The sequence below is a fragment of the Podarcis melisellensis genome (genome assembly GCF_964234715.1).
Source record: "Podarcis melisellensis genome assembly, chromosome: 16".
Taxonomy (NCBI): domain Eukaryota; kingdom Metazoa; phylum Chordata; class Lepidosauria; order Squamata; family Lacertidae; genus Podarcis; species Podarcis melisellensis.
In genome coordinates this window covers 31222774-31250466 of record NC_138533.1, presented here as the reverse complement: position 1 = coordinate 31250466, position 27693 = coordinate 31222774, and the positions used below count along the sequence as shown (strand labels likewise).

The 27693-nt window shown below is 45.4% G+C and overlaps 2 protein-coding genes across 2 annotated transcripts; both read left to right on the top strand.

Moving 5' to 3' along the window:
* Positions 1-266: 266 nt before the first annotated feature.
* LOC309358898 (uncharacterized protein) lies at positions 267-3549 on the top strand (the record flags this gene model as incomplete). Its single annotated transcript, XM_081892165.1, has 3 exons — positions 267-474; positions 1997-3131; positions 3520-3549. The coding sequence occupies exons 1-3, from the start codon at positions 371-373 to the stop codon at positions 3547-3549; spliced, it is 1269 nt and encodes a 422-aa protein (XP_081748291.1). The 5' UTR covers positions 267-370.
* Positions 3550-6260: 2711 nt separating this feature from the next.
* On the top strand, positions 6261-22276 carry LOC309358897 (golgin subfamily A member 3-like; the record flags this gene model as incomplete). Its single annotated transcript, XM_081892164.1, has 6 exons — positions 6261-6609; positions 13034-13384; positions 14533-14682; positions 17065-17177; positions 18951-19621; positions 21919-22276. Exons 2-6 carry the CDS (start codon positions 13264-13266, stop codon positions 22274-22276), a joined length of 1413 nt encoding a protein of 470 aa, XP_081748290.1. The 5' UTR covers positions 6261-6609; positions 13034-13263.
* Positions 22277-27693: the final 5417 nt, after the last annotated feature.

Genomic DNA, 27693 nt, shown 5'->3' with positions numbered 1-27693 from the left:
GAGCAATACGTCCAAATGTGTTTTTATGCTTGGGGGGCTGCTGCGTCGCTTGTTCCTGAACCTTTTCTTCTTTCCAAATGCCCTGAAGATCCATTGCACACCTTGACTTGCATGAAACCTCCTCTCTCTTATTTGCTCGGTGAACCAGACGGGGAGAAGGAGGAATGAAGAGAACGGAGGTCCCTGTCAAGAGAATGGCCAAGATCTCCTCAGGTGAGGATGAAAGGGGAGGCAGGGAAAAGCAAAGAGCCCCAGAAAACATCCCCACACTCGGGAAGAACTTGTCGGCCAAACCCATGCACGGAAGTGTATCTGCATGAAGACGGTCAGCACTTTTCTATTGCATGGGTGTCACTGAGCAGAGTTTTCAATGGAGATGGTGTATCCTGATTATGTGGGGGAAACAGGACGGGAGAGCATTTGGGTGTGGATGATGTCATGCAGATACAGAACTGGACTTGCGTCTTTGACGGGGTGAGCTCCCGTTGCTCGGTCCCAGTTGCTGCCAACCTAGCAGTTCCAAACCACGTCAAAGTGCAAGTAGATAAATAGATACTGCTCCGGCCAGACAGGAAACAGCGTTTTTGTGCGCTGCTCTGGTTTGGCCAGAAGCAGCTTAGTCATGCTGGCCACATGACCTGGAAAAACTGTCTGCGGACAAACGTCAGCTCCCTCAGACAGTGAAGCCAGATGAGTGGCGCAACCCCAGAGTCGTTCGCGACTGGACTTAACTGTCAGGGGTTCTTTACCTTTACCTTTTTAAAAGCACTGCACACTGCCATGCGATGTGAAAGTGCTCCATCTTATCAATGGTCACAGCTCCTGAAATGAATGGATGGCTCCAATGATCCATTTGCTGCCTTCCTTCAAACATTAACATTTGTGTATGTTCTAAGATGTTTAAAATAGTCAAAAAGATGACAGCTTTTAATTCCTCTGAATTTGATATCTACTTTAGATTTTTAAAGGCTGGCTCCCAAAGTTATTTCGGGTGAAATAGATGGATTTAGGCCCATTGCTTGGCCGAATGTTAATCACACACACTCACACTTCAGTGGAAACGGCATGCAGCTGAGCAGCTCACATTCGGAGCATCAACACAGAAAGGAACAGGAAGAAAGCAACACAAATATTTTGATGGAAGTGTCTTAGGAAAGCGATTTTAAATCATGGACACCTAGGTTCTGAAAATGGTATTGCCTGTATTGGTGTGAGTGATGGGGTCCCATGGCACAAATTCCATGTGGTCCCAGTGCAAAGGAAAAGAGCTAAGATCTTCTCCCTTACTATAATGTCCAAACAAGATGGGATGGGGAATAGACACTCTGCATTGGGAAAGAAGGGAACTGAGTTCCCTCCCATTTTCCACTTTCCTGATGTTCCAAATGACCAGTACCCTGGAGTTATGATTTGTGTTGTTGTCAGGATTCTAACTGGCCTGTAACTGACCTAAGAATTCTGCAGAGCAGTTGCTGCTGTGGCTGGCTGGCTGCTCAGGCGAACGTCAGCTCAGTGGCCAACAGCTCAGTCTTCTTGAGGCTCAGGAACACCTAGCAAATAGCTGCTCTGTTCCTGGCATGCTAGACTCTAGCTGAGGAAGGCATTTCACGTAAGTTTATGGATTAAACCTTCCTCACTATGCCATCAGGTGTGTTTATGCTCAGTGGAAAAGGATAGCTGCAGTAGCAGATAGCAGAACAGCGAATCATGAGCAGCTCCCATCCACAACAGGTTGCTGAGGTTCTGGCCATTTTCACAGGAACAATGCAAGAGTATATTAAATCAGTAGCAGTGTGCTGGAAGAAAGTATGAGTGTCAGCTTCTGTGGATCAGATGTCTATACCTATCCAGGGGGTGGGAGAGAGCAGGAACTCTTTCTTTTGCTGCTTCTTTCTGTGCATGGAAGGAAGAATGCAGGAGGGAGGGTGTCCTTCAATGACTTGACATACTTGTTATTCCCTCTCTCACTGCATGTTGTCTTCTCTTTTGTTTCCAGGATGTCTGCCAAGGTCTCCCCTGCTCCCCTCCTCTCCAAACCCCCCATGCGGGTGAAAGAAGGCTCCCTGGTGGTCAGGTGGCTGAGATTAGTTTCCGGCCTCCAATTATCCGCATTCCTAATGGATATTTTGGCCTTGCCGATGTGCATTGCCTCAACAGCCGTTGTCAACTGGCGAGTGTGGCGTGTGGACAACATCAAAGGAATAGGGTCTGGAAACATCTGGATAGGAATCTGGCAGGTCTGTTTTTGGAAAGACCATTCTAACGACGGCAAGTCTTTTTGGCATTGTGAAAATCTCAATGAGCAACATCCAACCCTCCCAATGGAAATTTTTATTGCACAGGATTTAATGGCCCTAGCTTCCATCATGAATTCAGCGGCCCTAGGATTAATTTTGTTTGCCTTATACAACGTGTTCAAGCCCAGAAAACATGAGGATTTTGTGTTAACCTTTTTTAGGCTTGCAGCTCTCCTGAACTTAGGTGCAGGGATACTCGTCCTGATTTCCGTGACATGGAACATGTCTGCTGTCTTACAAAATGAGGAAATTGTCTTCCCAGAAGCTTTTGAATTGCCTCAAATTCCCAGTGAGCAGCATATTGGACCTTCTATTTATCTAGGCTATATCGCTGCGGGTTTCCAGCTGCTGAGTGCAGCATTGGTTGGGATGGAGAGATGTTGCATCAGGACCACCGCAACAGATACATCTCAAATAGCAACTGTAGTAGTGATTACCCCAGGAAGTGCAGTGAAAAGCGAGAGTCTAACTATTTGTTCGAAGTGTGGTTCTCTGCTGGACCTGGTAATTCAAGAGAAATCCTCCGCAGTGGAGATGGAGGAAACCCATACGGAAGATCTTGTCATTCCAGAGGAATCCTGCGCGGCTGAGATGGAGGAAAGCTGGGCAAGTGATCTTGTCATTCCAGAGGAATCCTGCGTGGTTGAGATGGAGGAAAGCTGGGCAAGTGACCTTGTCATTCCGGAGGAATCCTGCGTGGTTGAGATGGAGGAAAGCTGGGCAAGTGATTTTGTCATTCCGGAGGAATCCTGCGTGGTTGAGGTGGAGGAAAGCTGGGCAAGTGACCTTGTCATTCCGGAGGAATCCTGCGTGGTTGAGATGGAGGAAAGCTGGGCAAGTGATCTTGTCATTCCAGAGGAATCCTGCGCAGTTAAGATGGAGGAAAGCTGGGCAAGTGATCTTGTCATTCCGGAGGAATCCTGCGTGGTTGAGATGGAGGAAAGCTGGGCAAGTGATCTTGTCATTCCGGAGGAATCCTGCGTGGTTGAGATGGAGGAAAGCTGGGCAAGTGATCTTGTCATTCCGGAGGAATCCTGCGTGGTTGAGATGGAGGAAAGCCATACACCCCAAAGGTGACCTGAAGGACATCAAAGCCCACCTGATGTCCCCAAACATACGATTATATAGTCATAAACTATCAGATTCAGATCCACGCAGATCGCTCCATACATGCATGGATCTGCGTGGATCAGGATCTTATAGTTTTGTTTTGGGACTTCAGGTGGCCTTTGATGTCCTTCAGGTGAGGTGAGGAAGCCTCTTTTTTATGACTAGTATTTATTTATTTATTTATTTATTTATTTATTTATTTATTTATTTAAGATTTTGTTGATCTACAAAAGTGTGCAATGTCTCTCTCTCTCATGTTCCCCCCCCCCCCCATGTAACATTTTTACAAATCATTTTCATTTGTTGAGACATTAGGAAGCAAAGGGGAAAGAGGTGGAGGGGGGAGGGAAAGATGGGTGGGGGTGGGGTCGGGTGGCGATTTTTCTATTTTACTTCCTATATGTAGGATTTGGTGTCAGGGTTGTTTGTGCAGGTTCTTTGCTGTTTGCTTGTGTTCCTTTGGTGGTGAGAGAGGTTGGGGTTGGCCTAGGGTGTGGTTATTCATACTGTGTGTGAGGGGAGCACCCTGTTGCAACAGCTTTAATAAAGATCAGGCTTACTAGCTGCCTTGCTTCTCAATATTCTCTGGTTGGCCTCTGTTATTTTCTCCTTCCGATAGAGAACCTAAAAAGAGGACTCTGTATGGGCTCTTGGGTACCCCATAAGGGGAAAAGAGCAGGTTTTTCCTTATAAGAAATAATAAACATGCTCATATCAAAACAAGATTCTGAAAATAAGACAATTTTGCTTCTGATGGTAAAAGGTATATAAAGGACCCTTGGACGGTTAAGTCCAGTCGAATTCGTCTGTGGGGTGCGGCGTTCATCTTTGCTTATGGCAGAGGGATCTGGCATTTGTTGACAAACAGTGGTACCTCGGGTTAAGAACTTAATTTGTTCCAGAAGTTTGTTCTTAACCTGAAACTGTTCTTAACCTGAGGTACCACTTTAGTTAATGGGGCCTTCCACTGCTGCTGTCACACCGCCGCCGCGCAATTTCTGCTCTCATCATGAAGCAAAGTTCTTAACCCAAGGTACTGTTTATGGATTAGCGGAGTCTGTAACCTGGAACGTCTGTACCCGAGGTACCACTGTATTGCCTTTGATGGACAGCAGCTACTCAAAATGGGTCAGGCACCACAACACATTTGCTAGAGTGTTTTTCAAAGAAAACCAATGTTCAGCACTTTGGGGTTCACCTTTCCTTTCTTTTTCTTTTTCTGTTTCATGTTGCCCAGCCAACATAAAGGGAAGTAGGAACATGTAAATCTAGATTGTATTTGTTTTTGTTATGCCCAAACCTGTGAGTTGTTTTAGGCTTCCATTTGGGGTCAGTTTTGTTTTTGCCTCTGAAATGCATCTCTGGCTTGAAGCAGTCTTCTAACTTGAAGAAAGGTCCTCTGGAAAATCGGGGTGCGGTTTGTAGCCCCCCCCCCCCGCTCCTGGACACCACACTTCAACTATTTCCATTCCTACAGCAGGAAATATAAAATCAAAACTGCTTTTAAATCGTGAGTCATAGGAAAAGAGGAAGCTGCCTTATACTCAAGTCAGATTACTGGTTCATCTACCTCAGTGTTACGTAAACTGACTGGAAGCAGCTCTCCAGGATTTCAGAAACATAAAAATACAAAACGAGAACACAAAATACAATGATACCTCGGTTTAAGAACTTAAATTCATTCTGGAGATGTTCTTAACCTGAAACTGTTCTTAATCTGAGGTACCACTTTAGCTAATGGGGCCTGTAACCTGAAGCGTCTGTAACCTGAAGCATCTGCAACCCGAGGTACCACTGTACATAATTAAACAAGAACAAAAACTCCAATAGGGATCTTCTACATACTGTGATAGCCTGGGGGGGGACCCCCTAAACTCTAGAAATTAATAAATGATAGGATTTTGATTATTTGAGGTGTGAAGGGAGAAATATAAACTGCAGAGGAATTCCTGGGCTTGGAAGGTTGGCAGGGTAACTGCGTGTGAGGTGTCAGGAAAATAAAGTTTTGAGCAGGGGTTGCTAGGAGTAAGAAGGTCTGGGATCCATCTTTAGGCAGGCTAGCTGAAGGCTGGCTGGGAGAGATGTATTAGACTCGGGCTGCATATTCCTCACTCCAGAAAGAATAACAGGAATTGTGGTTTACCCCTCACAGAGCTTCAATTCTCAGCACCCTCAATGAACCAGTACTCAAAACTGGAACATTTTCAGCTATCACAGTGGAAACAGAAAACGCAGATACTGGAAGTCTCTGAAAAACTAAAGACAAGGCATTAGCTTGAAAAGGACAAGAGGATAACTTTATGACAGGACATCATTTTTTATTGCACACACAACGGATTATCATTCACAGTGGCACCCACCCACCTCACTTGCACCTGACAACTTTGGGACAATGTTTTCCTATAAGGACCCTGTGTTTGGAGGGTATGGAGTGGGAAGTGCATAATGTTGGATGGGGAGGGGGGGATAGAAAAATCTATTAAAGATATTTAAAAACAACAACACAAAGCAATGCATGGCCATTGAGTAGGGGAGGCCAGGCGCTCCTGCACATTTAAACAGCTGCATAGAAAAGCGAATTGCTGCCCTTCGAACCGCACCTTCTGAAATTCCCTTTTGTACACCACTACTAAAAGCCCTGTCCTCTTATGCATCTGGCTCCCTAAACACTGAACCGCTCCTATTCTGCGATTCCCCCACCCGTGCCAAAAAAACAAATCAAAAACAAAAGAAAGTTTTAGACCAGTTATCTGGCACCAGGCGGGGTAGCAGAAACTCAAACGTCACAAAACCACCCAGAGCAACTTCCCTCCCGGCAGGTTCGACCACATAAACCGTCCGCCGCCGTGTGCATAGCGGTGGTGGGGAAACACCGATTCCCTTTCCTGGTTCCGCCCTCGGGACGGCCCCACCCTTGTTTTGACTCCTCACCTTCCCCTCCTTCCCACCCCCGTCTTTTCCTCCGAGCTTTGGCGCACTGTGGCGGGGGCGGGATCCGGGAGGTGCTTTTTTGCTGGCGGAAGGGGAGATAATCACTCACCTAGCCCCGCGCCGACGGTTCTCGGCCCAACAACCCGGGCGGTTGTTTCCGGGGGGACGAGAAAAAACGTCGCGCCGCTTTGGCTGGGCTGGAGATGCTGTAGCAGCGCCACGTCTCGGGCAGGAGGGAGGGAGAGAAAACATGGGAGTCCAGCTCGGGCAGGTCAGTGGGGAGGGAATGGGGCCTGGCTGGGGGTGGGTGGGGGGAGGGGGGATTGGCTTGACCCCCGCCCCTCCACAGCAGCTGGGTGTCTTGGGGTTGGAGGGTGGCTGCCAGGGGGGAGGACAGTGGTGGCTGGAGGTGGCAGGCAGATGTTTGTTTTGAGGAGGAGGAGGAGGGTGGAGGAGATCAGCTGAGCTGGAGAGGGAGGGGAGCCTCTGTGTCTTTCTCTGTGTGTGAGAGAGGGAACACATTAGTGCATATAATGTATTTTGGGAAATATCTGGTACTGTGTTTAGAATTCCAGGGCAGACCAATCCTATTTTTGTGTGTGTTTCTATGTGTATTACCTATAAAGGAGAGGATGCAATCGTGGATGTTGTGCATTTTAAGGAAACATTTGAATGCTCAGTGGCATAAATACGTTTAAAAATCTAAGATGTTGATTTTCAATCCTATGCATGCCTAGTCAGAAGTAAGCTCTACTTAATTCAGTGAGACTTAACCCTCAGGAAGGTAGGCATAGGATTGCAGCCTAAGAGCTATGTATCCTGGAATGAAATTAATAATAATAATAATAATAATAATAATAATAATAATGTGCTTTGAAGTTCTTCTTAGATCTCTGCACAAAAACAATCTAATGTAGTGTGTGTTCTGTGCGTAACAGAGAGGCATCCAGCTGGCTAAAAGGAAGAGGATGGAGACTTGAGCAATGGAGATGTATTTATGCCCTTATATGTGATTTTTTCCTGCCTTCTGAATAGGAGTTCAGGGCACTGTGCATGGCCCCTCCCTTTTTTTTCTATGCACTGCAACTCTGAGAGGTTGAAACAGAGTGACTGGCCCAAGGTTGCTCCATGAGAAGATGTTGGCCGAGTTCTGCACTTGGCTGGAACAAATTATTAACTTTTAGGATGGAAAGGAACTCAGTGTTTGGAAGTCTGAGTGTATCGGAGCTGAATGTATGTTGTTGGTTTTTCATTGCATTTCTGCCTCAAGTTTCTTCATTCATGAACCCTGAGGCAATGTTCATCAGGGTTCTTGGGCAATCCAGGAAAAATGATTTTTTCCCAACAAATCCAACAGATCCAAACTTGTTGAGGTTCAGACCATAGCCTTAGGTCTGAGTGAATTATTGGGAGTCAGCTGAGTAAAATGCTAAATTTAGATCACCCCAGAGCACTAGAAAATATTTTGATGCAAGTTACTCTATGAAAATTACCCTAAATTCCTGAAAACCTACTTTACTGGTTTAATGATACCTGTGTTTTTCTGTTTTGTTCAGTACCCTCACCTCAATTGTATGTGTGTATATCTTTGTAGGCAACAGTAAGTCCCAGAGACTTAAAATATTTATAAATGGCAGTGATCTTTTAATTCTTGGTGAAAAGTATGAGTATGCAAGGCTTTTGATCACACAAACCGTAACTAAACAACAAAGCCATATAATAGTGCTCTATTATTTTCAACAGGGATTGCTATTTTTGGTTCATGACCTATCTTCTAATTCAATCTGATCTCTCTAAAACAGAGTTGGAGAACATGTGGTCTGCCAGCTGTTGTTCCCATTGGCCTCAGCCAGCATGGCCAGTGTTCAGGGATGCTGGGAATTGTAGTCCAACAACAGCGGGAGGGCCACAGGTTCTTTGGTATCCCAGAGGTTCCTTAGAGCAGGCATCCCCAACCTTCGGCCCTCCAGATGTTTCGGACTGCAATTCCCATCATCCCTGACCACTGGTCCTATTAACTAGGGATCATGGGAGTTGTAGGCCAAAACATCTGAAGGACTGCAGGTTGGGGGTGCCTGCCTTAGAGGACTAGTTGATGAGGAAAGGCTCCGTTTAAAGTAGGATGCTTAAACTCTGCTGGTCTAAAGGTTGCATTTGATTTCCATGGTTCTTCTTTCCTCTCCAATGCAACTTTTGCTATCATGTCTCTCTTTTCAATCTGACCATCCTTGCACGGCAGTGAACCCTCCTCACAGCCCACTCTTGTCCTAATTCATTCGTCTGCAATATGATATGAGTGTTGGTTGCTCTGCCAGATGTACAAGACTTCAATAAACAAGTGCTTAGTCCTGTAAGTGAAACTGTCTGGGCATGGAAGGATAAAATAGTCTAGCTGTCAGTGGGAATGGTGAAAATAAAAGGCAACTGGTGGTACAAACTGCAAATGAAAATAGTTTATGCCTATTGCAAGGGGCAGCCTCATCATTGCTCCGATCCAGCTAGTGCCGTCAGTGTACAGATATATGTTTCATGCACAGTAACTTCATAATTCTTGTGTGGGTGGGTTACTTGGGACTTGCACCTGTCTGGTGCTTTGTTTATTGCATCTTCATTTCACCATCTACACTCTAGATACAGCTCTGTGCTGCCGTTTCCAAACTGGTTGTGTAGTGCAGTCCTATAATAGCTTCACATTTGACACTCTGGTTGTGCTTTAAAGAGCTACAGGAGGCACCTTACGTTGGCTGCTTTTGTACCTTGTTTGTTCATTCTTGGTATGCGTTTAGTTTTAGGTGCTTCATATATTTTACCATGTAAACCTCACAATAACCTTGTAATGCAAGTAACTATTATTTCCTTATTGCATCTAAGGAACGGAGAGCAGGGAAGCTGAGTTTGTGAGGAAGTGGGTCATATCAAGTCACCTGGTCACTTAGAATGATTTTGCTTATTTCTCTAGCTGTTTCTTTACATAGAGTAATGCTAGCATGCTCTGAATACTACACGTGGGCTAAGCAATCCTCGCTTTCTAGGGAGTGCCCTTTTATCAGAAGCTTATTTGTTTAAGTATTGGGAGTGTTGTGCTACTACGCAAGCTGAGCGGTTATTAATACCTGCAGAAATCAGAGCTGGTTCTGTGTCCTCCTGGGCAACCGTAGCTCAGTGGTAGAGCCTACCTGTTTGGCATGCAGAACATCCCAAGTTTGACCCCTGGCATCTCTACTTTAAAAGGTCAGGTGGCATATAATGGGCAATATTTCACCCTGGAGAGCCACTACCAGTCAAGCTAGACCAGTGGTTCCCAAACCTTTTCTACCGTGGACCTCTTGAAGGTTGCTAATTGTCTTGGCAAACCCTTAAAATGTTTCTTCTGCCTGCTTCAGCAATTGTAATGTGCTGTGCCAGAAGCTGTACATTTTTAAATTGTAATTTTATGGCTTCTTTCATTTTCTGTATTGTATTATTTTATATCGCATTTCGAATTCTGTATAGTACAATATAAAATACAATACAATAATAAACCATAAAACATAATAGAAGAAAAAGAGAGAGCAATAAGAATACAAGTAAAAATCTGATATTTAATGCACTGTGCTCACCTTCCACAATTGCTGCTCCCACTGTTCTTCACAGACCCAGAACTGTCTGAATGAAGCTTGCCATGGACTACTATTTGAGAACCCCTGAGCTAGATTGAGTTCTGTGGGACCAGTTTCAGTTGATGGTGCCTGAGATTGTGGACACAACACTTGTAGCTATTTGCTGTACTGTGTGTCCTCCCAGTTCTTCCCCATCATTCAGGTTAGGCAGGTGGGTCAAGCGAGTGGCGGATGCATTATTACTCCAGCCACCCTTAAAGAGGAGGTTGTGCGACAACATCTAAAGAAGCCAGAGGTTTATGATAATGATCACCCAGTCATTAATACCATTCTTGGGCAGGGATAGCCTAAGCCAGGGGTCTGCAACCCGCGGCTCCGGAGCCGCATGTGGCTCTTTTACACCTTTGCCGCGGCTCCGGGGCGGATACTAGCGAGGGGAGGAGGCGCATTGTGCGCCCCGACACTCCCCACTGTGGCGGGCGCTGTACTGGCTGTGACATCGCATGGGGGCGGTGCATGCGTTAGTCATGCACCGTCCCGACGTCACCTTCCCGCCCGCCCGCCCCATTGTAAGGGGCATGTACGCTGGTCACTGCATTGAAAGGGGGCATGTACGCTGGTCACTGCATTGAAAGGGGGCATGTACGCTGGTCACTGCTTTGAAGGGGAGTGAAGAACACACACACACAAAAAGGTAACCTGTTAATTTAACGTTTATTTCTATGAGGAGGAGTAATTCTGAGGGGTCAAACAAAGAAATAATAAAAAAGTGACAAAAAAGTTATTTTAATAATGACGAATTTTGCGGCTCCCAGTTTTTTTTTTATATTCGGAAACGGGTTCAAGTGGCTCTTTTTGTCTTAAAGGTTGCAGACCCCTGGCCTAAGCTGTTGTGACTCACGCTTAGGAACCTTGAGGGTAACCTCACAACTGGATTCCTGTGATGTGCTCTGTGAAGAGCTACCCTTGAGATTGGCTCAGAAGCTGCAGCTAGGTTGCTCAGGGGGCATCTGCTGCACAACACCTGCACTGCCAATTAGCCACCGAGTCAAGTTCAAGGAGGGTGTTTTGTTATTGTTGATTCTGGCTGCTGTAGTTGCTGCAACTATGTTCTATGATTATCTGGGTTGTTTGCTTATTTTAATGATTTTTGTTTGGATTGTGCAGCACTTTGAGATTTTGGAATTGGAAAATTTGTGTATGTGTATCTGTGTGTAGATAGATAGATAGATATGAAATAAACAGATAAACAAATACCGTATTTTTCGCCCCATAGGGCGCACCTAGGTTTTTTTGGGGGGGAAATAAAGAAAAAAGAATTATTTCCCCCCCAGGCACGAGGCTGGGGTGGGGGAAGCCCGAGCTTCCCCCGACCCCAGCCCCCAGAACAGGCTGCTATCCGCAAGCCTAGGGAGCCCGGCGGGAAGTCACGCTGGGCTCCCAAGGGTTGCGGAGAGCTTCCCGAAGCCCGGGGCGCGAGAGGGGTCGGTGTGCACCGACCCCTCTCACTCTCCAGGCTTCAGCAAAAGTCTGCATTCACCCCATAGGACACACACACATATCCCCTTCATTTTTGAAGGGGGAAAAGTGTGTCCTATAGGGCGAAAAATATGAAAATGTTTGCTTATTTTAATGATTTTTGTTTGGATGGTGCAGCACTTTGAAATATTGGAATTGGAAAATTTGTGTATGTGTAGCTGTGTGTAGATAGATAGATAGATAGATAGATAGATAGATAGATAGATAGATATGAAATAAACAGATAAACAAATAGTCAGCCTTAGGATCCCTTCCTATGATGGACCTGCCATGCAGAATTCAGAAGAGGGGGCAGATTTCCTCTTTAAGTGTAGTTCTTTTTTTTACTCTTTCTCCATAGGAGTGAATTCACACCAACAAGTTGATGGCCACCAACTTGGATGGCTTTAAAAGAGTAGACAGATCAATGGAGGCTAAGCCCAAGCTCTGCTTCTTTGCTTAGTATCTTCAGGATGTCTCTGAATACCAGTTAATGGGATCACCACTGGGGAGAGGTGCTGCTGAGCTTTGTTTCTGCTAGTGGGCTTCCTGTAGGCATCTTGGTGGCCCCCTACCTATCTTGTGGCAGTGAATCCCATGTAAGGCATTTCCTGCCCCTTCATCTGCATGTAGTTCTGCCAAGGGTTCTGTGTCTGGGACATGCTAGAGCGCAACAAGAATGTTTGGATCTAGGTTTTCGATGGACACAAGTGGGATCTGGAACAGAATGTCACAGTTTGGAGTTGCAGCTAGCCAGCCATAACCTTTCCCAAATAAAGTGTCACCTTGGTTTAAGAACAGCCCTGTTTACGTACTGTTCAGTTTATTAACTCTGCAAAACCAGAAGTAGTGTCCCGGTTTGCAAACTTTACCTCAGTATAAGAACGGAAGCCAAACTGTGGAAGGGCACCGGCAGCGGGAGGCCTCATTAGGGAAAGCACGCCTCGGTTTAAGAACGGTTTCGGTTTAAGAATGGACCTCCGGAACGGAATAAGTTCGTAAACCGAGGTACCACTGTACTCCATTCCATTCTCCTTCCCTTTCTCCATTTTCTGTTCTCCCTCCCAACATAAACACCAACCCCTCCCCCAACATGTTATGGGGCTGCTGAGTATGTGCATTCCCTCACTAGACTGTTTTGGGGGTTCCCTCTTCCCCATGCTCCCCCCTTCCAAAAAAAATTCTTCCTACTTCCAGAAACTTTTGTGTTCTGCCAAGCCAGCTATTATTCCCTCTTGTGTATGGATGGTGCCATTTTCCCTATATAGAGAGTCCAAATAAAGAGAATCAGTTAGCTATTGGTTTAAATACTGCATGTGATTGTTCCACTGTAATAGAATGGGTTGTTTTGGGGGGTTTTTAACAAAAAAAATAATATGTCTTTTTGTCTTTAAAGCAGGCTTCCTCAATCACTGCCCTCCAGATGTTTTGAGACTACAGTTCCCATCGTCCCTGACCACTGGTCCTGCTAGCTAGGGATCATGGGAGTTGTAGGCCAAAAACATCTGGAGGGCCGAGGTTGAGGAAGCCTGCTCTAGAGAGTGACGCAGCTTAGTAATTGCTCCCCCCCCCTTTCAGGCTACTTCAATGATCTCGTGGAAATCCTGAGCTGCCTGCTGACCGGACTTGGACTGAGTTGAGTTGCCTGCTGTAAAACTACAGATGAGAAGCCCGGTATTGTGTCCTCTTGCTCAGCCTCCTTGCTGGCAGTTCTTCTGATGGATAGAACCAGGACTCGGCAGTTCTCTTGAAAAGTGTGTTTTGTTCAGCTGGGGAAATATTTCCCCTGCATCTTAATAGCATCTGCCATGGACTCTTCGGTGATCCTGCTGGAGAAGCAAGCCAGCAACGGGGGGCCCTACAGCTCTGAGCAGCCTGTGGAGATGGAGGCCAAATTGGAGCGGCCAGCAGAAGGAGATGGCCTTCATGGTAAGCTGTTTCTGCAGATCAGATTTGTCTTGCTGCGAGGAATGTGTTTCTGAAGGTAGCGCAGTCAGGCTAAGGACATAAGGCGGGCAGTGGACAACCTGAGGAAGTGCCATCCCACTTTGGGCCTGCCGAGAGACACAGGTGATGTCCACTGTTTCCAGGATCTCTCCTCATTTTGAGATTTTAGTGCGGTGGTTCCCAAAGGGCATGGCATGCCACGCTGGTGTGACAGGAGAGGATGACAAGGGTGGCAGGAAGATTAAAGGACCACCAAAGAAAAATTCAAATGTTTCACTATAGTATAGTACAGTACAGTACAGTACAGTACAGTACAGTACAGTATAGTATAGTATAGTATAGTATAATATGGTATCCGTTTTTTAATTTCAAAATGAGAGCAAGAGCATCAAGTGCTAAATTTGGTGCGTTGCGAGCAAATTTTCATTCCTAAAGAGTGGCACAGAGAAAAAAGTTTGAGAACCACTGCTGTGGTTGGTGAGCTGAGAGTTGGTTTAGACCCTGGGTGAGAATCCAGAGGCTGAGGGTAGTGGTGTGTCAGAAGGAAACTGAATACCGGTATATATTTAATTTTTAATGTACATTTTTTGTAGCTGTGTATTTTTGAAATATTTTGTTTAAGTTGCCCGTTGTTGCTTTAGTTTTTTGTACATCGCTGAGACATATTTTTAATATATTAAGTGGTGTAGAAATTAAATAACCCAATCGAATCAAATAAGGTGAGCCCTGCTGGATAGGACCAGATGGCCATCTGCGTTAGGCCCCTGTGCCTGAATTCCCCCATCCTTGTCCTAGCAGGTCTGGTTGAAGGGTCAGGAGCAGGCAATTTGACAGAGCTCTGCTTGAGGACCCAGAGAGCCGCAGCCAGTCAGGGTAGATAATACCCTTTACAGATTTCATATAATGCTGTTGCCTGTGTTCCCAGTGCTCTTCTTCTGAACAGCCAAAGGTCCCAGGCTAGTCAAACCAGGTGGGCCTTTGCCAAGGCATTTCTTATTGCAGGGATGCTTTAAAGACCTAGGATACCCTCTCTTTATAGGAAGGGGAAACAGACTGGAGACCCATCCTTCCACCCCTAAGTTTGTAAGGGATGTGAACCTAGTGCAACCCAATATTCTGCTCTTTTCCAGTGACTAGTGTAAATGACAGCAAAGTGCCAGCTGAAGGAGAATGCCTGGTTCCAAACAGCAGCGAGGTGCCATGTGCGAATGGACCAGCATCTCGCTACCCTGTCTCTTCTGACCCCAACGGCAGCCCACGTGGGGAAGTACCAGCTCCAGGTGTGCCCGGTTTCCATGACAACCTAAAGTCGTCTCAGGGAGCTAGTGCTGAGGGCATAGTGCTTAGGAAGGAAGCGTTGCAGTCCCTCAAACTAAGCCTTCCCATGCAAGAAACCAAATTGTGTAAGCATCTGTTTATGGCGGAGCCCCCTGTTTTTTTCTCTTGCTCCAAGAAAAAAAAAAAAAGCTCCCTCCCCCACTTTCCATTACTCTCCTGGCCTCTGCAGACTCTGTCTCCAAATATCACTTCAAAAAAGCTTGATCTGATACTGTAATTTTGCTCTGTGGCAATTGGTGCTTGTGACTCTGTATTTAACACACTTACTTTACTTAACATTGTTGGGCTGCATAAATGTTGCCGTTAAAACACTGTTAAAAACAAAGGACCCTTATTGCTTTCCTTTTTTTTCTTTTTGCATTCCAGTTAGACATGTGCAAATTCAGAATAATTACAGCTTGCCATAGGTGACCAGGAATTCCATGCAGGTGAATAAAAGTGCTGGCAGTGGAGAGATGAATAGCCTACTTGGTAGAAAGCTATATTTTTTCTACTAGAATCTTCTCCTTGGCCAGCATGAGAATACAGACTACATACTGTATTAGACCATAAGATGCACCTAGTTTTTGGAGGAAAACAAGAAAAAAAATATTCTGAATTTCAGAAGCCAGAACAAGAGGGATCACTGAGCAGTGAAAGCAGTAATCCCTCTTGCTGTTCTGGCTTCTGGGATAGCTGCACAGCCTGCATTCGCTCCATAAGACGCACACACATTTCCCCTTACTTTTTAGGAGGGAAAAAGTGAGTCTTATAGAGCAAAAAATACGGTATATTAGTACGTATATATGTTTTTGCAGGCTGATAACTGTTTGTTGCACTTACAAGCCTGTAACCTTGCACAACATCACCTGTTTAGATAAAAGCCCAAAACACTTGAGGTTTAGCTAGTTGTTTATCTGTGGGCATTTATATCTAAGCTTTTAAAATGGTCCATAGTTTTAAAAGTTAATGTAATGAAACAAATATGAAACAAGCAGCATTAAAAAAACCCCAACCAATTGGCAGGGAAGAAAAGCACATAATTAAAATACTTGGGGGTGAAACTTTAGCTAAGGTCAAACAAACCTTCCTTGTGGAGAGCTTTCTACAAGTGGGATGTCACCACTGAGAGTGATTGCAATAATCTGTTTTCAAATCTAACCGCGAGACCACAGTTCAGTCAACTTGTCCTGTGGCTGCCCACCCTTCCCTCAACCCAATAAAAACATGGCAATTAGGGTTCCGCAACAGGCAGTATTCTTAATCTGGAGGGAGCTGTGAACAAGTTGCTTGAAGAGCTGTGGATCCTAAACTGTGCACTCTTAATATCAGTGCTTACACAAGGCGTTGGGGTTTGGGGCACTTTTTCCAGCTGCACGCTCACCTGGCTAAAACCGCATGCTTTGCTTATCTGCATGAATATTGTAGTAAGTCTTGAGATAGGGGTAGTCAACATAATGCCCTCCCCCAGATGTTGCAGGATTCCCAACACCCATCATCCTGACTGTTGGCCACAATGGCTGGGGCTGATGGGAATTGGAATCCAGCAACATCTGGAGGCCACCATGTTGATTAGCCCTTGAGTTACGGAAATAAGTTTGGCATCGCCCAGCTCAGTCCTTCCACGCAATTCACATATAAGCGGGACTGAAGCCAGCTTTTTATGAACAACTTATATCGGGATATGATGCATTTCAGTGGATAGCCCGTTGGAGGAGAAGCCTGGGAATTTGGATCCAAGCCTCTGCTCAGCTCACAGTGACCTGAGGTTGTCACAGTGCCTCAGTTCCTCATTTGTAAGAGGAGACTCTACTGACCTGACCCTTGTGGGGATGTAAAAATGGAGGATTCTGAATTTGCTTTGCGTCCAATTTGCTTTGCTTTGCGTCCAATTTAAAGCAAGCGGAATCTTCAGATGTAACCAAATTATACATTGAGGTGGGTCCTGCTGACTAGTCAAACCCAAGAGCTGGAACTGATGCCCTTGTTCCCTTGAGCTGCATCTTCTCCATGACCAATTGTTAACAATCTCACAGTGCATCCCAAAATGTCTTTGTTTGTTGGTGTCTTTGAGGTACTGGGTCCCATTCCGGGCAGGGTACAGAATGGGTACTGTTAAGCCTTGGTAGATAGAAGCCTCATTGGATTCTCACTAAATTAACTTCATTTCCCCCCCAAAAGCATGTAACCTTTCAGTCTAGTAATTGAGATGAACTGTCACTCTTCTGCCTCTCTTGCTGTTTTTACCTTTTCCCTAATTTTTGCTAAGCAACATACATTTCTACCTAGCCTAGTAATAGATACACACACATCTAAATACATAAAACCTGTCTTTCATCCTGTAGGTTCAGCCGATTCTTCTCTCCCTTTAGAGAAGGAAGAACAAATCAGACTTCAGGCAAGAAGGCGCCTTGAAGAACAGCTCAAACAGTATCGTGTAAAAAGGCACCAGGAGAGAGTAAGAGCCTAGCAAGTGGTTTCTCTGGTGTTTATGAATTCTAATGACTTGGGAAATCCTGTAAACTGCTCCTTGGTGCTGCAAAGCATCATTTGAGGTGATGCTGTGGGGTGGACTCCGTTTGCGGAGGGGGTCATTGCAGCTGTGTGATCTACATATCTCCATTCAGCCCTTTTAAAGGCCAGGAGCCGTTTCACAGACAACGGGCCCCATTCAGAAGTAACAGATAGCCATGTCATGTTCTCTTGCTATATGAACAAGCTGTGGTGGACATTGGGCTTATGCAACCATCATTCCCCTATCTTCTGCAGAAGCTCTTGCTTATGGTTTTACACAAACCACAGTTCCTTGTGACATCTAAACCTGAGGAACTGTTGTTTGTTTAAAGCCTTTGTTGGTCATTAAGCCAGGATCCGATACAGTCGTACCTTGGAAGTTGAACGCCTTGCAAGTCAAATGTTTTGGCTCTGGAACGCCGCAAACCCAGAAGTGAATGTTCCGGTTTGCGAACGTTCTTTGGAAGCTGAACGTCCGACGTGGCTTCTGTAGCTTCCAGTTGCATGCAGGAAGCTCCTGCAGCCAATCAGAAGCTGCACCTTGGTTGTCGAGCGTTTTGGAAGTCGAACAGACATCCGGAATGGATTTTGTTTAGCTTCCAAGGTACGACTATACTATGGTTTGATCCTGGCATGTTTTCACTAATTCTAGTTATAATTAACTGCAGTACCCTGAGTTTGGAAGTGCTGTGGCTAGCCCCAGCCATAACTCTGTGTTGGGTGGCAGATGACACTACCATATCACATGGACATGCCAGTAGTGTGCTAAGTAGTGAGCATGCATTCACCCTCTTTATTCTCTGAGCATATACAGTGTGCATGCCCTAGAAGGTTACTTTCCCCTCCCATCTATATTAAAAGCTAGCGGACAATTTGCCATTGAGGCTGATGCTTTTTTGACTTTCACTCTGGTGTGCCAATAGAGAACCTGTTGCTGGACTCCCAAGCCCTGCCGTCGTTGATCATTTGCCATGCTGGCTGGGGCTGATGGGAGTTGCAGTCCAACAACATCTCAAGGGCCACAGGCTCCCTATTTCCCTTACATACAATCACAGATAAGTGAAAACAACAGTATTTGTCTCATCAGTGACCTGGTTCCATGACTTAACTTGAATGGGTGGTCTCCTTGTGTGTCCAGCTGCTGCACTCAACCAAGCCATTGTTTGGTGTAGCATGTTGTTCAAACAACACACCATGTCATGCCATGGCTCAGCTCAGCTCAGTGCAGCTCATAGCAGAAAGACTGAGGAGGAGCAGAGTAGCTGAGATTCACCCTCTCAGAGCCCACGTTCTTAGCTATGGTTTGACTTCGTGTGATGTGCAAACCAGACTGATGTCCACCCACGGATCTTTCAAAAAACCGATTGGCCTGACACTTGTTTGTTCAGGTAGAGCCATTTTGATGTGTTAACCATACTGATGTGGCGGGGGTGTTTGCCATCCCTAAATCTGGTGGTGAAGGAAGAATAAGCTGTAACTTTAAATATTAAATTTAAATATAAACTTGAAGTATTACATTTAAAGTTCTCGCACTGAAAGGAGGAGACTGACTTTTGCATTCAGGAACCTCAAAAAGAAACCTTGGTTGCCGTTCTAGGATGATTTCCATTTGTTTACAGACGGGCAGTTGATTGGTTTAAAATAAAAGACTTTGGTGATCAGAAATTGCATTCCATTTATACTTCTGCTTGTCATCTTCTTTTTCTTGTCCAAGCAGTCTACAGCTAAAAGCCGTCCCTCCAGTACCCTCGATCCTGAGCTGATGTTACATCCAGAGACTTTGCCGAGGGCCAGCACTGTGTCTATGACAAAAGAATACTCATTCTTGCGAACCAGCGTCCCACGGGGACCAAAACTGGGAAGCCTGGGGCTTCCGACACAATCAAAAGAAAGGAAAAGTTCTAAATCTAACAGGTCAAGTAGAATCCGGTCTCTGGCAGACTATAGAACTGAAGATGCAGAAGGGCATGTTCCGCTTGATTCACCAAGTGGCTCCCTGAAGCAGAATCGAAGCAGCCTGACATCTGTTGTGTCTGAGATCAGGCTAACCCCTGATCCAGATGACCGGCTGGAGAATTCCTCCCTGGCCGGAGATAGCATCTCTGATATTGACGGAAGTGAAGTAGGATTGAGGCTGGACGGCAACGAGAGCGACAGTTCTACGTACAGTAGTTTATCAGGAAGGGGTCCCTATGGCGCTTTGCTCAATTCCGAAAGCAGGCAGGGCACTTCGCTGACTGTAAATGGCCAGGAGGTCCCTTTGGATGCAGTTGGACAGTTTCCTTCCATCAGGGAAGTGTTGCAGGCTGCTGCTGCGACAGAGCACCATCCCGACGATCAGGAAGTCAATGGGGAAGTGAGAAGCAGGAGGGACAGCATTTCCAGCAGGTAAGTGCATTGCAATGGCTTTCAAACATTTGAACCTCCAGGGAATATTTTCCTGCCTTGACTTGTCTGCGAAGGAATACCATTTGTCTCTGCTGTGAAAGGTGCTGTGGCATCTTCTGCAGTGTGCAGTCAGCTTGGTGAAGAGCATTAACTTGGACTGTTATATGAAGGCGCTCTGTGCTGACTTGGTTGGCAAGTCCATCAAGCTCAGTGCTGTCCACTCCAGGGATGGGGAGCTTGTTGCCCTCCAAATGTTGTTGGACTACAGCTTCCATCACACTTGACCACTGGCCATGCTGGTTGGGGCTGACGGACGTTGGAGTCCAGCAACATCTGGACGGGCTCTGATCTCCCCATCCCTGGCCTACCTTGACTCACAGCAGCTCTCAAGAAGTGTCCTGATAGGTCTGACCAAAAAGCCCCTCTAGTCCCCACAGCAGCCAGCCAGGTGCCTCCTGGGGAGCCCACAAGCTGGGCATGAGCACAGCTACCGTTCCCCAGAGACTGGTATTCAGAGACATATGCTGCCTTTGATTCCTGGAGGCAGCGTTGAGCCATCATGGCAGCAGCTTGGGTGGGAGACTCCCTGGGAAGGTAGGAAGCAGCCATATACCAAATCAGACCATTGGCCCTAGTTCATTCTGCATTGTCTGCTTTGACCAGCAGCATCTCTCCAGGGTTTCAGGCAGGAGCTTTGCCCTGCCCTACCTGGGGACACCAGGAGTTGAACATGCAACCTTCATCATGCAAGTGCTACTGAGCTTGCAGTTCTTCCCAAAGCTACAGCTCATGCACGCTCCCTTGAGATCCATCATGAAACAAAGGTGGGATATGCATGGAGTAAGTGTAGTTGCAATGCATTGGGGAAGGGCCATAGCTTAGTGGTAGAATGACTGCTTTGCCATGCGGAAGGTCGCCAGTTCAATCCCCAGCATCTCCAGGTAGGAGAGCCTCCTTTTCTGAAACTTGGGAGAGCTGCTGCCAATCAGTGTAGATAAGCCAGAATGACCAATGATGTGACTCAGTATGTAGCTACTGAGTGCCTTTTTGTCTAGAGGGCTGGCTATAAATGCCTTAAGTAATAAGTGAACAATATGCACCCAGACCGCCCCTGAGGGTTGACCTCTTTCTGTGTCAGGTGGTTGACTGAATCGCATTCAGCATTTTGTCATTGAAGAGGACCTTCAGTGTGTCCCCCTGTTTATGAACCTTACAGCATCCTTCTCACACAACCCATTAAGTATTTAATCCATGCACAGATCTTTCCAGCTTTTAGCACTTAACGAGACGCAAGGGTTCCTGCCCTAGATGCACTTATCCACTTTAGCCCTTTTTAGAATGGGATTACTTGTTGGTTCTCAGAAGCTTACTCGCCCATGATACTATAATGAGTTTCTCAGTGCCCATCTCTTTAGGACAAGTATAGAATTAGCAAGTGGTCAATATTGCAATGCTGATTGTGGTTGCTGTTCTTTCCCTTCCATCTTTCTTATAAATTAATGGCCAGTTTTTAGGTATCCTTTTGGCTCAAAAGTTATTTGAATGAAATAAAAATATTAAACACCCCATAGTTTTTTTTTAAAAGTGTCCATTTGCAGGGCTCAGAAAATCTACTCTCCATCATGCTCAAAAGGGACTAAATTTTCTGAGCAAGTGTAGGTTGGCTGTAAAGAGTTCCCAAGGGCATTTAGCAATGGTCCACATTGCATCGTTGTCATCATTCTGTGCCATCATCCTGCTTCAGGCTCATGATACAGTGTCACTTTGATGTTTTCAAATGGCAGCCGCGCTCATGGGGTTTGGTGGCGGCAGCAGCAGCAGCGGTATGTCAGCAAGGAGGGTTGGAATACAATCAGATTGCCTTAGTATCTTAGCTGGGGCTATGGAAAATCTATTGGGAAACAAGGCCCATCGTGTCAGCTCTGCTGAAAAACCAGCTCCATCATGTTGCTCCTGTCTTTGTACTCTTTCCATCCTGGTGGTATTTCAGTAAGGGGCTATCGTTTAATTTAAGAATTGGTCCCTGCTTTTGCTTTTTCTCTCCTCTCCCGTCCTCTTTTTCCTTTTGTGTCAAATCTTTTCGATCGTAAGCCAGTGCGCCAGGACTATCTTGTTTTAATTCATTGTATGTAAACCACTCTGGGAGCCTTTTTTTTTTTTTTTTAAGAACAGCCAGGTACAAATGCTCCAAAAAAGAAAATAATACGGACAATATCATGAGCTGTGAAATAGCCATGTATGTCACTGGCACAACATGTACATTGATAAAGTGTGCGCGCGCTTTTGTCTCTCCCCAGTATATCGATGGAGAGTTCTATCGCAGGCACGCATGACGAAATGTTGCAGGTCCTCAAAGAGAAGATGCGTCTCGAAGGGCAGCTTGAAGCGCTGTCATTGGAAGCCAATGAGGTACAAATGACGCCACCCCTTCTGTACAGGATGTTACTGAGGCTACTTAAAGCAGGAATGGGCACCCTTCATATGAAACTGCTGGGAGAGGATATCCAGAGTTTTGGGGTTCGGTGCCACCAATATGCTGATGACACCAATCTGTCTCTTTTTCATCTAAACGTGATAATGCTATTTCAGGGTTTAAATCAGTGTCTGGTGTCAGTAACGGGCTGGCTGAGGGTGAACAAATTGAAGTTTAAGTGAGAAAGATTGCAATGTATGTAAAATGGCCAAATCTAAGAGGAAGCCTTTGGCTTCTAAAAGTGACAGAGTATCTAAAGATGTTTTAGAACTTGTCCATTGTGACGTGATAGGCCCTTTTCTACAGAAGACTGAAGGGGGCACCAGATATGCTTTTCTGGTAATAGATGATAAATCATGTTTTAGTTGGTTGTTTTTGTTAAAGCAGAAATCGGAGTGTTTCCCCACATTCAGAGAATTGGGTTGCCCAAGCTGAAAAGCTCTTCGCTCGCCCTGTTGTGCAGTTGGAAACAGTTTGGGGCACAGATTTTCTGAACAAACAATTTGGAGCATGGTTGCGACGTAAGGGGATCACTCACCGTTTGACTAACCCTTATAGCCCTGCTGAAAATGGTCTGTGTGAAAGACGTGGGGCTGTAATACAGTCAGTAAAGGATTGCCTGCTAGTGTATGCAGGATAGGGTCACAACCATAGGCTGTGGGGTGAGGCTTTCCTTACAGGAAACCTTTTGATTAATAGAACCTGGTCTAGATCTATAAAAGATATTTCTTATCGTGTGTTGTTTGGGAAAGAACCAGAGTGGACAATGCTCCATAACTGGGTTCTTGGGCTCATGTAAATATCCCCAAAGCTCAGCGCCAGAAAGGGGGCGCTAGAGCGCAGAGACTGCGGTTTGTGGGATATCAACCCTATGGCAAAGGGTGGCGTTTCAATTTACGCCCAGAACGCGTGGTTCTGTCACGAAGCACAGACTTTGCTGACCAGGACAGGATGGACTGCGATCCATGCCAACCCAGATTGCCTACTGCCTCTGCAAGTAAGAGAAGAGGCTTCTTCTCAGCCATTGGCAACACAGGAGCAGCAGGAGGAGGAGGCACAGATTTCTCCAAAAGATGTGGCAATAGATAATACTTCTATAGAAGAAGAGGAAGAAGACCCAGAGATGGGGGGGGGGGGGAGAAGTAATAGTGCCTAGGCGCTCCCAGCGTTCAAACAAGGGTGTACCTCCTCAGCGTTTGACCCTAGGAGGAGTGAGAGTATGCAATGTGAGTTGTGTGGAACCACAAAGTTATAATGAAGTCTTATACTTACCCGCTGGGGAACGTTCTTTGTGGGAACAAGCTGTGAAAGAATAAATGGACTCTTTTAAACATAACAAAGTGTTTGAGGTCATAATGCCGCCACCTGGTGGCAGAGTGGTGTCATGCAAGTGGGTTTATAAAAGGAAAAGGGAACCACGTTTTCGAGCCAGATTAGTAGCCAGAGGGTTCACTCAGATTAAAGGGGAGAGTTATGATGAAGTGTTTTCTCCAACTGTAAAGAGTGAAACTTTTCGTTTAATGCTCTCTATTGCTGCTGCAAGACAATTAGCAGTGCACCATTTTGATGTTGATGCTGCATATCTGCATGCAAATTTAGACCATGAAGTGTTGATGAGACAACCCCCTGGGTTTGAAGAGGGAATGGTGCAGTCTGGCCTTTAAAAAAGGCTGTTTACGGTCTCAAACAAAGTGGAAGGTGTTGGAACCAGTGTTTAAATGAAGCCCTTGTAAAACTTGGTTTTAAAAGGAGTGTGGCTGATCCATGCCTGTACACCAAGGGGACAGGCAACAAATATCTAATGCTCTGAGTCTTTGTTGATGATTTGCTTGTAGCAGGGAGTTCCACGGATGAGATACAGAAGCTCACAAGTCAACTGGAAAAGAAGTTTAAGCTTAAAGCCTTAGGGCCTGTAAGCAATCACTTGGGAGTAGAAGTATGTCAGGAAGCTGATGGAAGCTTCCTATTGAGCCAGAAAGAGAAAATTCTTTGTTTGATAGAGCAGTTTGGCATGGAAAACTGCAAGCCAGTTCAGACTCCCATGACACCAGATTTCCCAAAGACAGTGTGTGAGGATGAATTTGATCAGCCTGAGTTGTATCACTCTAAATAGGATCACTGCTGTATTTAAGCCAGTGGTCAAGGCCAGACATTGCATGCACTGCAAATGTTCTGAGCCAACGTGTATCTAAACCCAGTACTGCCAATTGGTGTGCTTTGAAAAGGCTTATCGGATATCTAAAGGGGACATTAGATGTATGTTTGAAGATATCTAGTACACAAGACGAAAAACTAGAAGTATTTGTTGATGCGGACTGGGGAAGCTGTGTAGCTACTAGAAAATCTACAAGTGGAATGGTTATGATGTTTGCCAATTCCATAATTGGACGGAGGTCAAAGAAACAAGGATTTGTTGCGACCTCATCCTGTGAGGCAGAATATGGGAGCCTGTTGCTAGCATGCAATGAAATCATGTGGTTTATACAGATACTAAAAGATCTAGATTGTAAAGTAGTATGAAGTGTATGAAGATAGCCAATCGTGCATTGCGTTAGCGGGCTTGGAAATAATGAAATCTGCATCAAAACATATTGCTATCCATCATGCAAATGTTAAAGGTTGTGAACAGAATGGGGTAATCAAACTGGAGTATTGTCAATCACAGGATAATATTGCTGATTTGTTTACCAAGCCTTTGCCAGCAACATGTCATAATGAATTGATGACAAAACTGGGTTTATGTATATAGTGTACTGTATGTATGTAACCTGTTGGGGTTTTTCGCATTTAAGAAACAAAAGGGGTGTCACGGCTAAAATGGCCGCTGTTTCTTTAATGCTTAAAAAAGCTGTGTCAGCATGAGTCAGCGGTCTGCACCGGATTGTATATATAGAGTGAGAAATGTTAGTTTGGTGTTGGGTTGGTTGGTTGGTTAGTTAGTGAAAGCTGGTAGTGTTGAGGTGTGTACAGTTGGTCAGTTGCTTTTGCAAAAAGACTTTTAAGAATAAAAGCAGAAAGCACTCTGCAAGGATATTCTTGTGGACTCTTTTATGCCGACAAGGGTCTGAGGAGACAAAGGGAGGTCAGAAGCCTTTCCTTTCTTTTTCTTTTTTTTTTTTACAAACACTGACAGGGATCCCATCGGATGGCTTCACGGGAAGAAAAGGCTCCAGAGTAAACCCTACACAGATGCAGAGAGGAGTCCCTAAGATGGTTGGGTGCATTTTGCAGGCCTCCTTCTGGCAACTCCAGCAGCCCAGCTGGTGCCTTATGCCTTGCTCTTCTTCCCTCTGGACCACCTCAGGGAGGCCGAGGGGGGAGGGTCTTGCTGTCTGGGCACAGGGTTGACATCTTTGTTTTGCAGAAGACAGGACAGGGCAGGGGACAGAGAGAGATCCGAAAACTGTTAACATTATTTTGCCTCAAAAGATCTCATGGAATTTTAAGTTTTTCCGTTCCTTGGGATATATGATCTACTCCCTGTGTAACTCCACGTGTCAAGAAGAAAAAGAACTAGAAGAGAATGGAATAAAAATAAATATTTTTTAATGGATTATGAATAAATGCACAATAAATTGTTACTGTCTTGAATTTCATTGTCTTATTGTCTTCCATTCATCTGGACACCTTTGTTGTTGCAGCCTGAAATAGAATTAGCATTTTTTGCTGCTGCTGCATCTCTCTCAGGTTGACTCATGTTAAGCTTGTGGTCCACTAAGATCCCTAGATCCTTTTCCCTACCAGCAAACCAGTGTCCCTCAACTTATATTGGCGCAGCTGGTTCTTCCTGCCAAAGTGCAGAACCTTAGATTGGCTACAGGTCCTCTTTGCTCACTACCAGGGAGTGACCAGTGCTGTGGTAGCTCCGTGTAGCAGGAAGAAGAAGAGGAGGAGGAGGAGGAGTTTGGATTTGATATCCCGCTTTATCACTACCCTAAGGAATCTCAAAGCAGCTAACAATCTCTTTTCCCTTCATCCCCCACAACAAACACTCTGTGTGGTGAGTGAGGCTGAGAGACTTCAAAGAAGTGTGACTAGCCCAAGAACACCCAGCAGTTGCATGTAGAGGAGCGGAGACACGAACCCGGTCCCCCAGATTACGAGTCCACCGCTCTTAACCACTACACCACACTGGCTCCCAACACAGTTCAGTGCAATCACCTGGTGACAATCCAGTCCAGCTGGTGCCAGTGACTTGAGATCTAAGATGTCTCCAGGACACTGAGTGTTTTGCCTTGGTAGAGCATACCATGTTCGTGACATCTGCTGGGAGGGCGTTCCACAGGGCGAGCGCCACTACCAAGAAGGTATTTGCAGGCTCCTGACATCCTGGTCTAGTTCCTCGCAGAACTTGTTCTTGATCTGTATATCACAGTACACAGAGCGGAAACACTCAATATGTTAACCGGAATGGAGGTAGTTGAGAGATGGAGAGAAGGCAAGCATTCTGAGCCCTCAGCTAGCAGTTCTATCAGAGACAGAAGGGAGTCCCTTGCTGCAAATCTTATGCTGTGAATCTTCGGGATGCCCTCCTTGCCACAAAAGGTGTAGCTCTCTCTGAGGCTGCCATTCAAAGCAAGTCTTGTCTCCTGTTCTTTGTTTTATTTTTATTTTTTGTGCACAACTGTGCATATTCTGTATATACTTTGTATATTTTTATTTTTTACATAGGGGAGTAGTTAGGGTTAAGTGTAGGTTTAGGGTGGATTACGAGTCCACCGCTCTTAACCACTACACCACACTGGCTCTCTCCACTCTTATATGGAGGTGCCAGAGACAACTTGGGACCTTTTCCCTGCAAAGTATAAACACTACATCTCTCTCTGAGCTAACCTGCGTAGCAATTATATGAACTGGAACTAACAGTCCTCTCTTGATGGATCATGAAGATTTCATTAGAAATTGAGAGGAAGGGCATGGCCTCTGCTATGTAAGTGTCCCAAAGCATTCTAAATGAATGCTAATGTATTCCTTTCTCTCCTACTTATATCCAGCCCACCTTTTTTTTTTATTGCAAAAATGACCAAGGCAATCCAAACATCTCTTAACCTGGGAGTAAGCCCCAAAAGGACTTCTGAGTAGATATGGTTAGGACTGCATGGTACTACATTTATTGAGGCATAAGTCCATTTCAATAGATGCATGACAATTTATTTGAGAGGCTTACGATGCTCTCTACTGGCCACATGTTGTAGCACAAGAGGCATGAATTTGAGAGTGCAGGAAAAGTTGGCTGTAAACACAAGTCAGGGCTGGTTCTGCCATGAGGTGGATTGCCTCAAGCGGCAAATTAAAAGGCAACAAATTATTAGTTGTTAAGATGACAATTTCAATACCCCATTTGGGGAGGCTGTGGATTTATTGTTGCAGAACCAAAAGGTCACAGGTCATCTTAAAACATAAATTCTAGCTCTTTCATATATTCCACCCATGGTATAGACACATGGTATTTTCCACTTGACTCATTTGATGACTGCCAGTGAACATTGCCTGGTTTCTGTGGTGCAGTTTATTTAGTCCTTGCAACTGTTAATCAAGCTCTTGGTTGCTCCATGCTGTAAAAAGGAGATGGGGGTGAATCAATTTAACAAAAACCAGC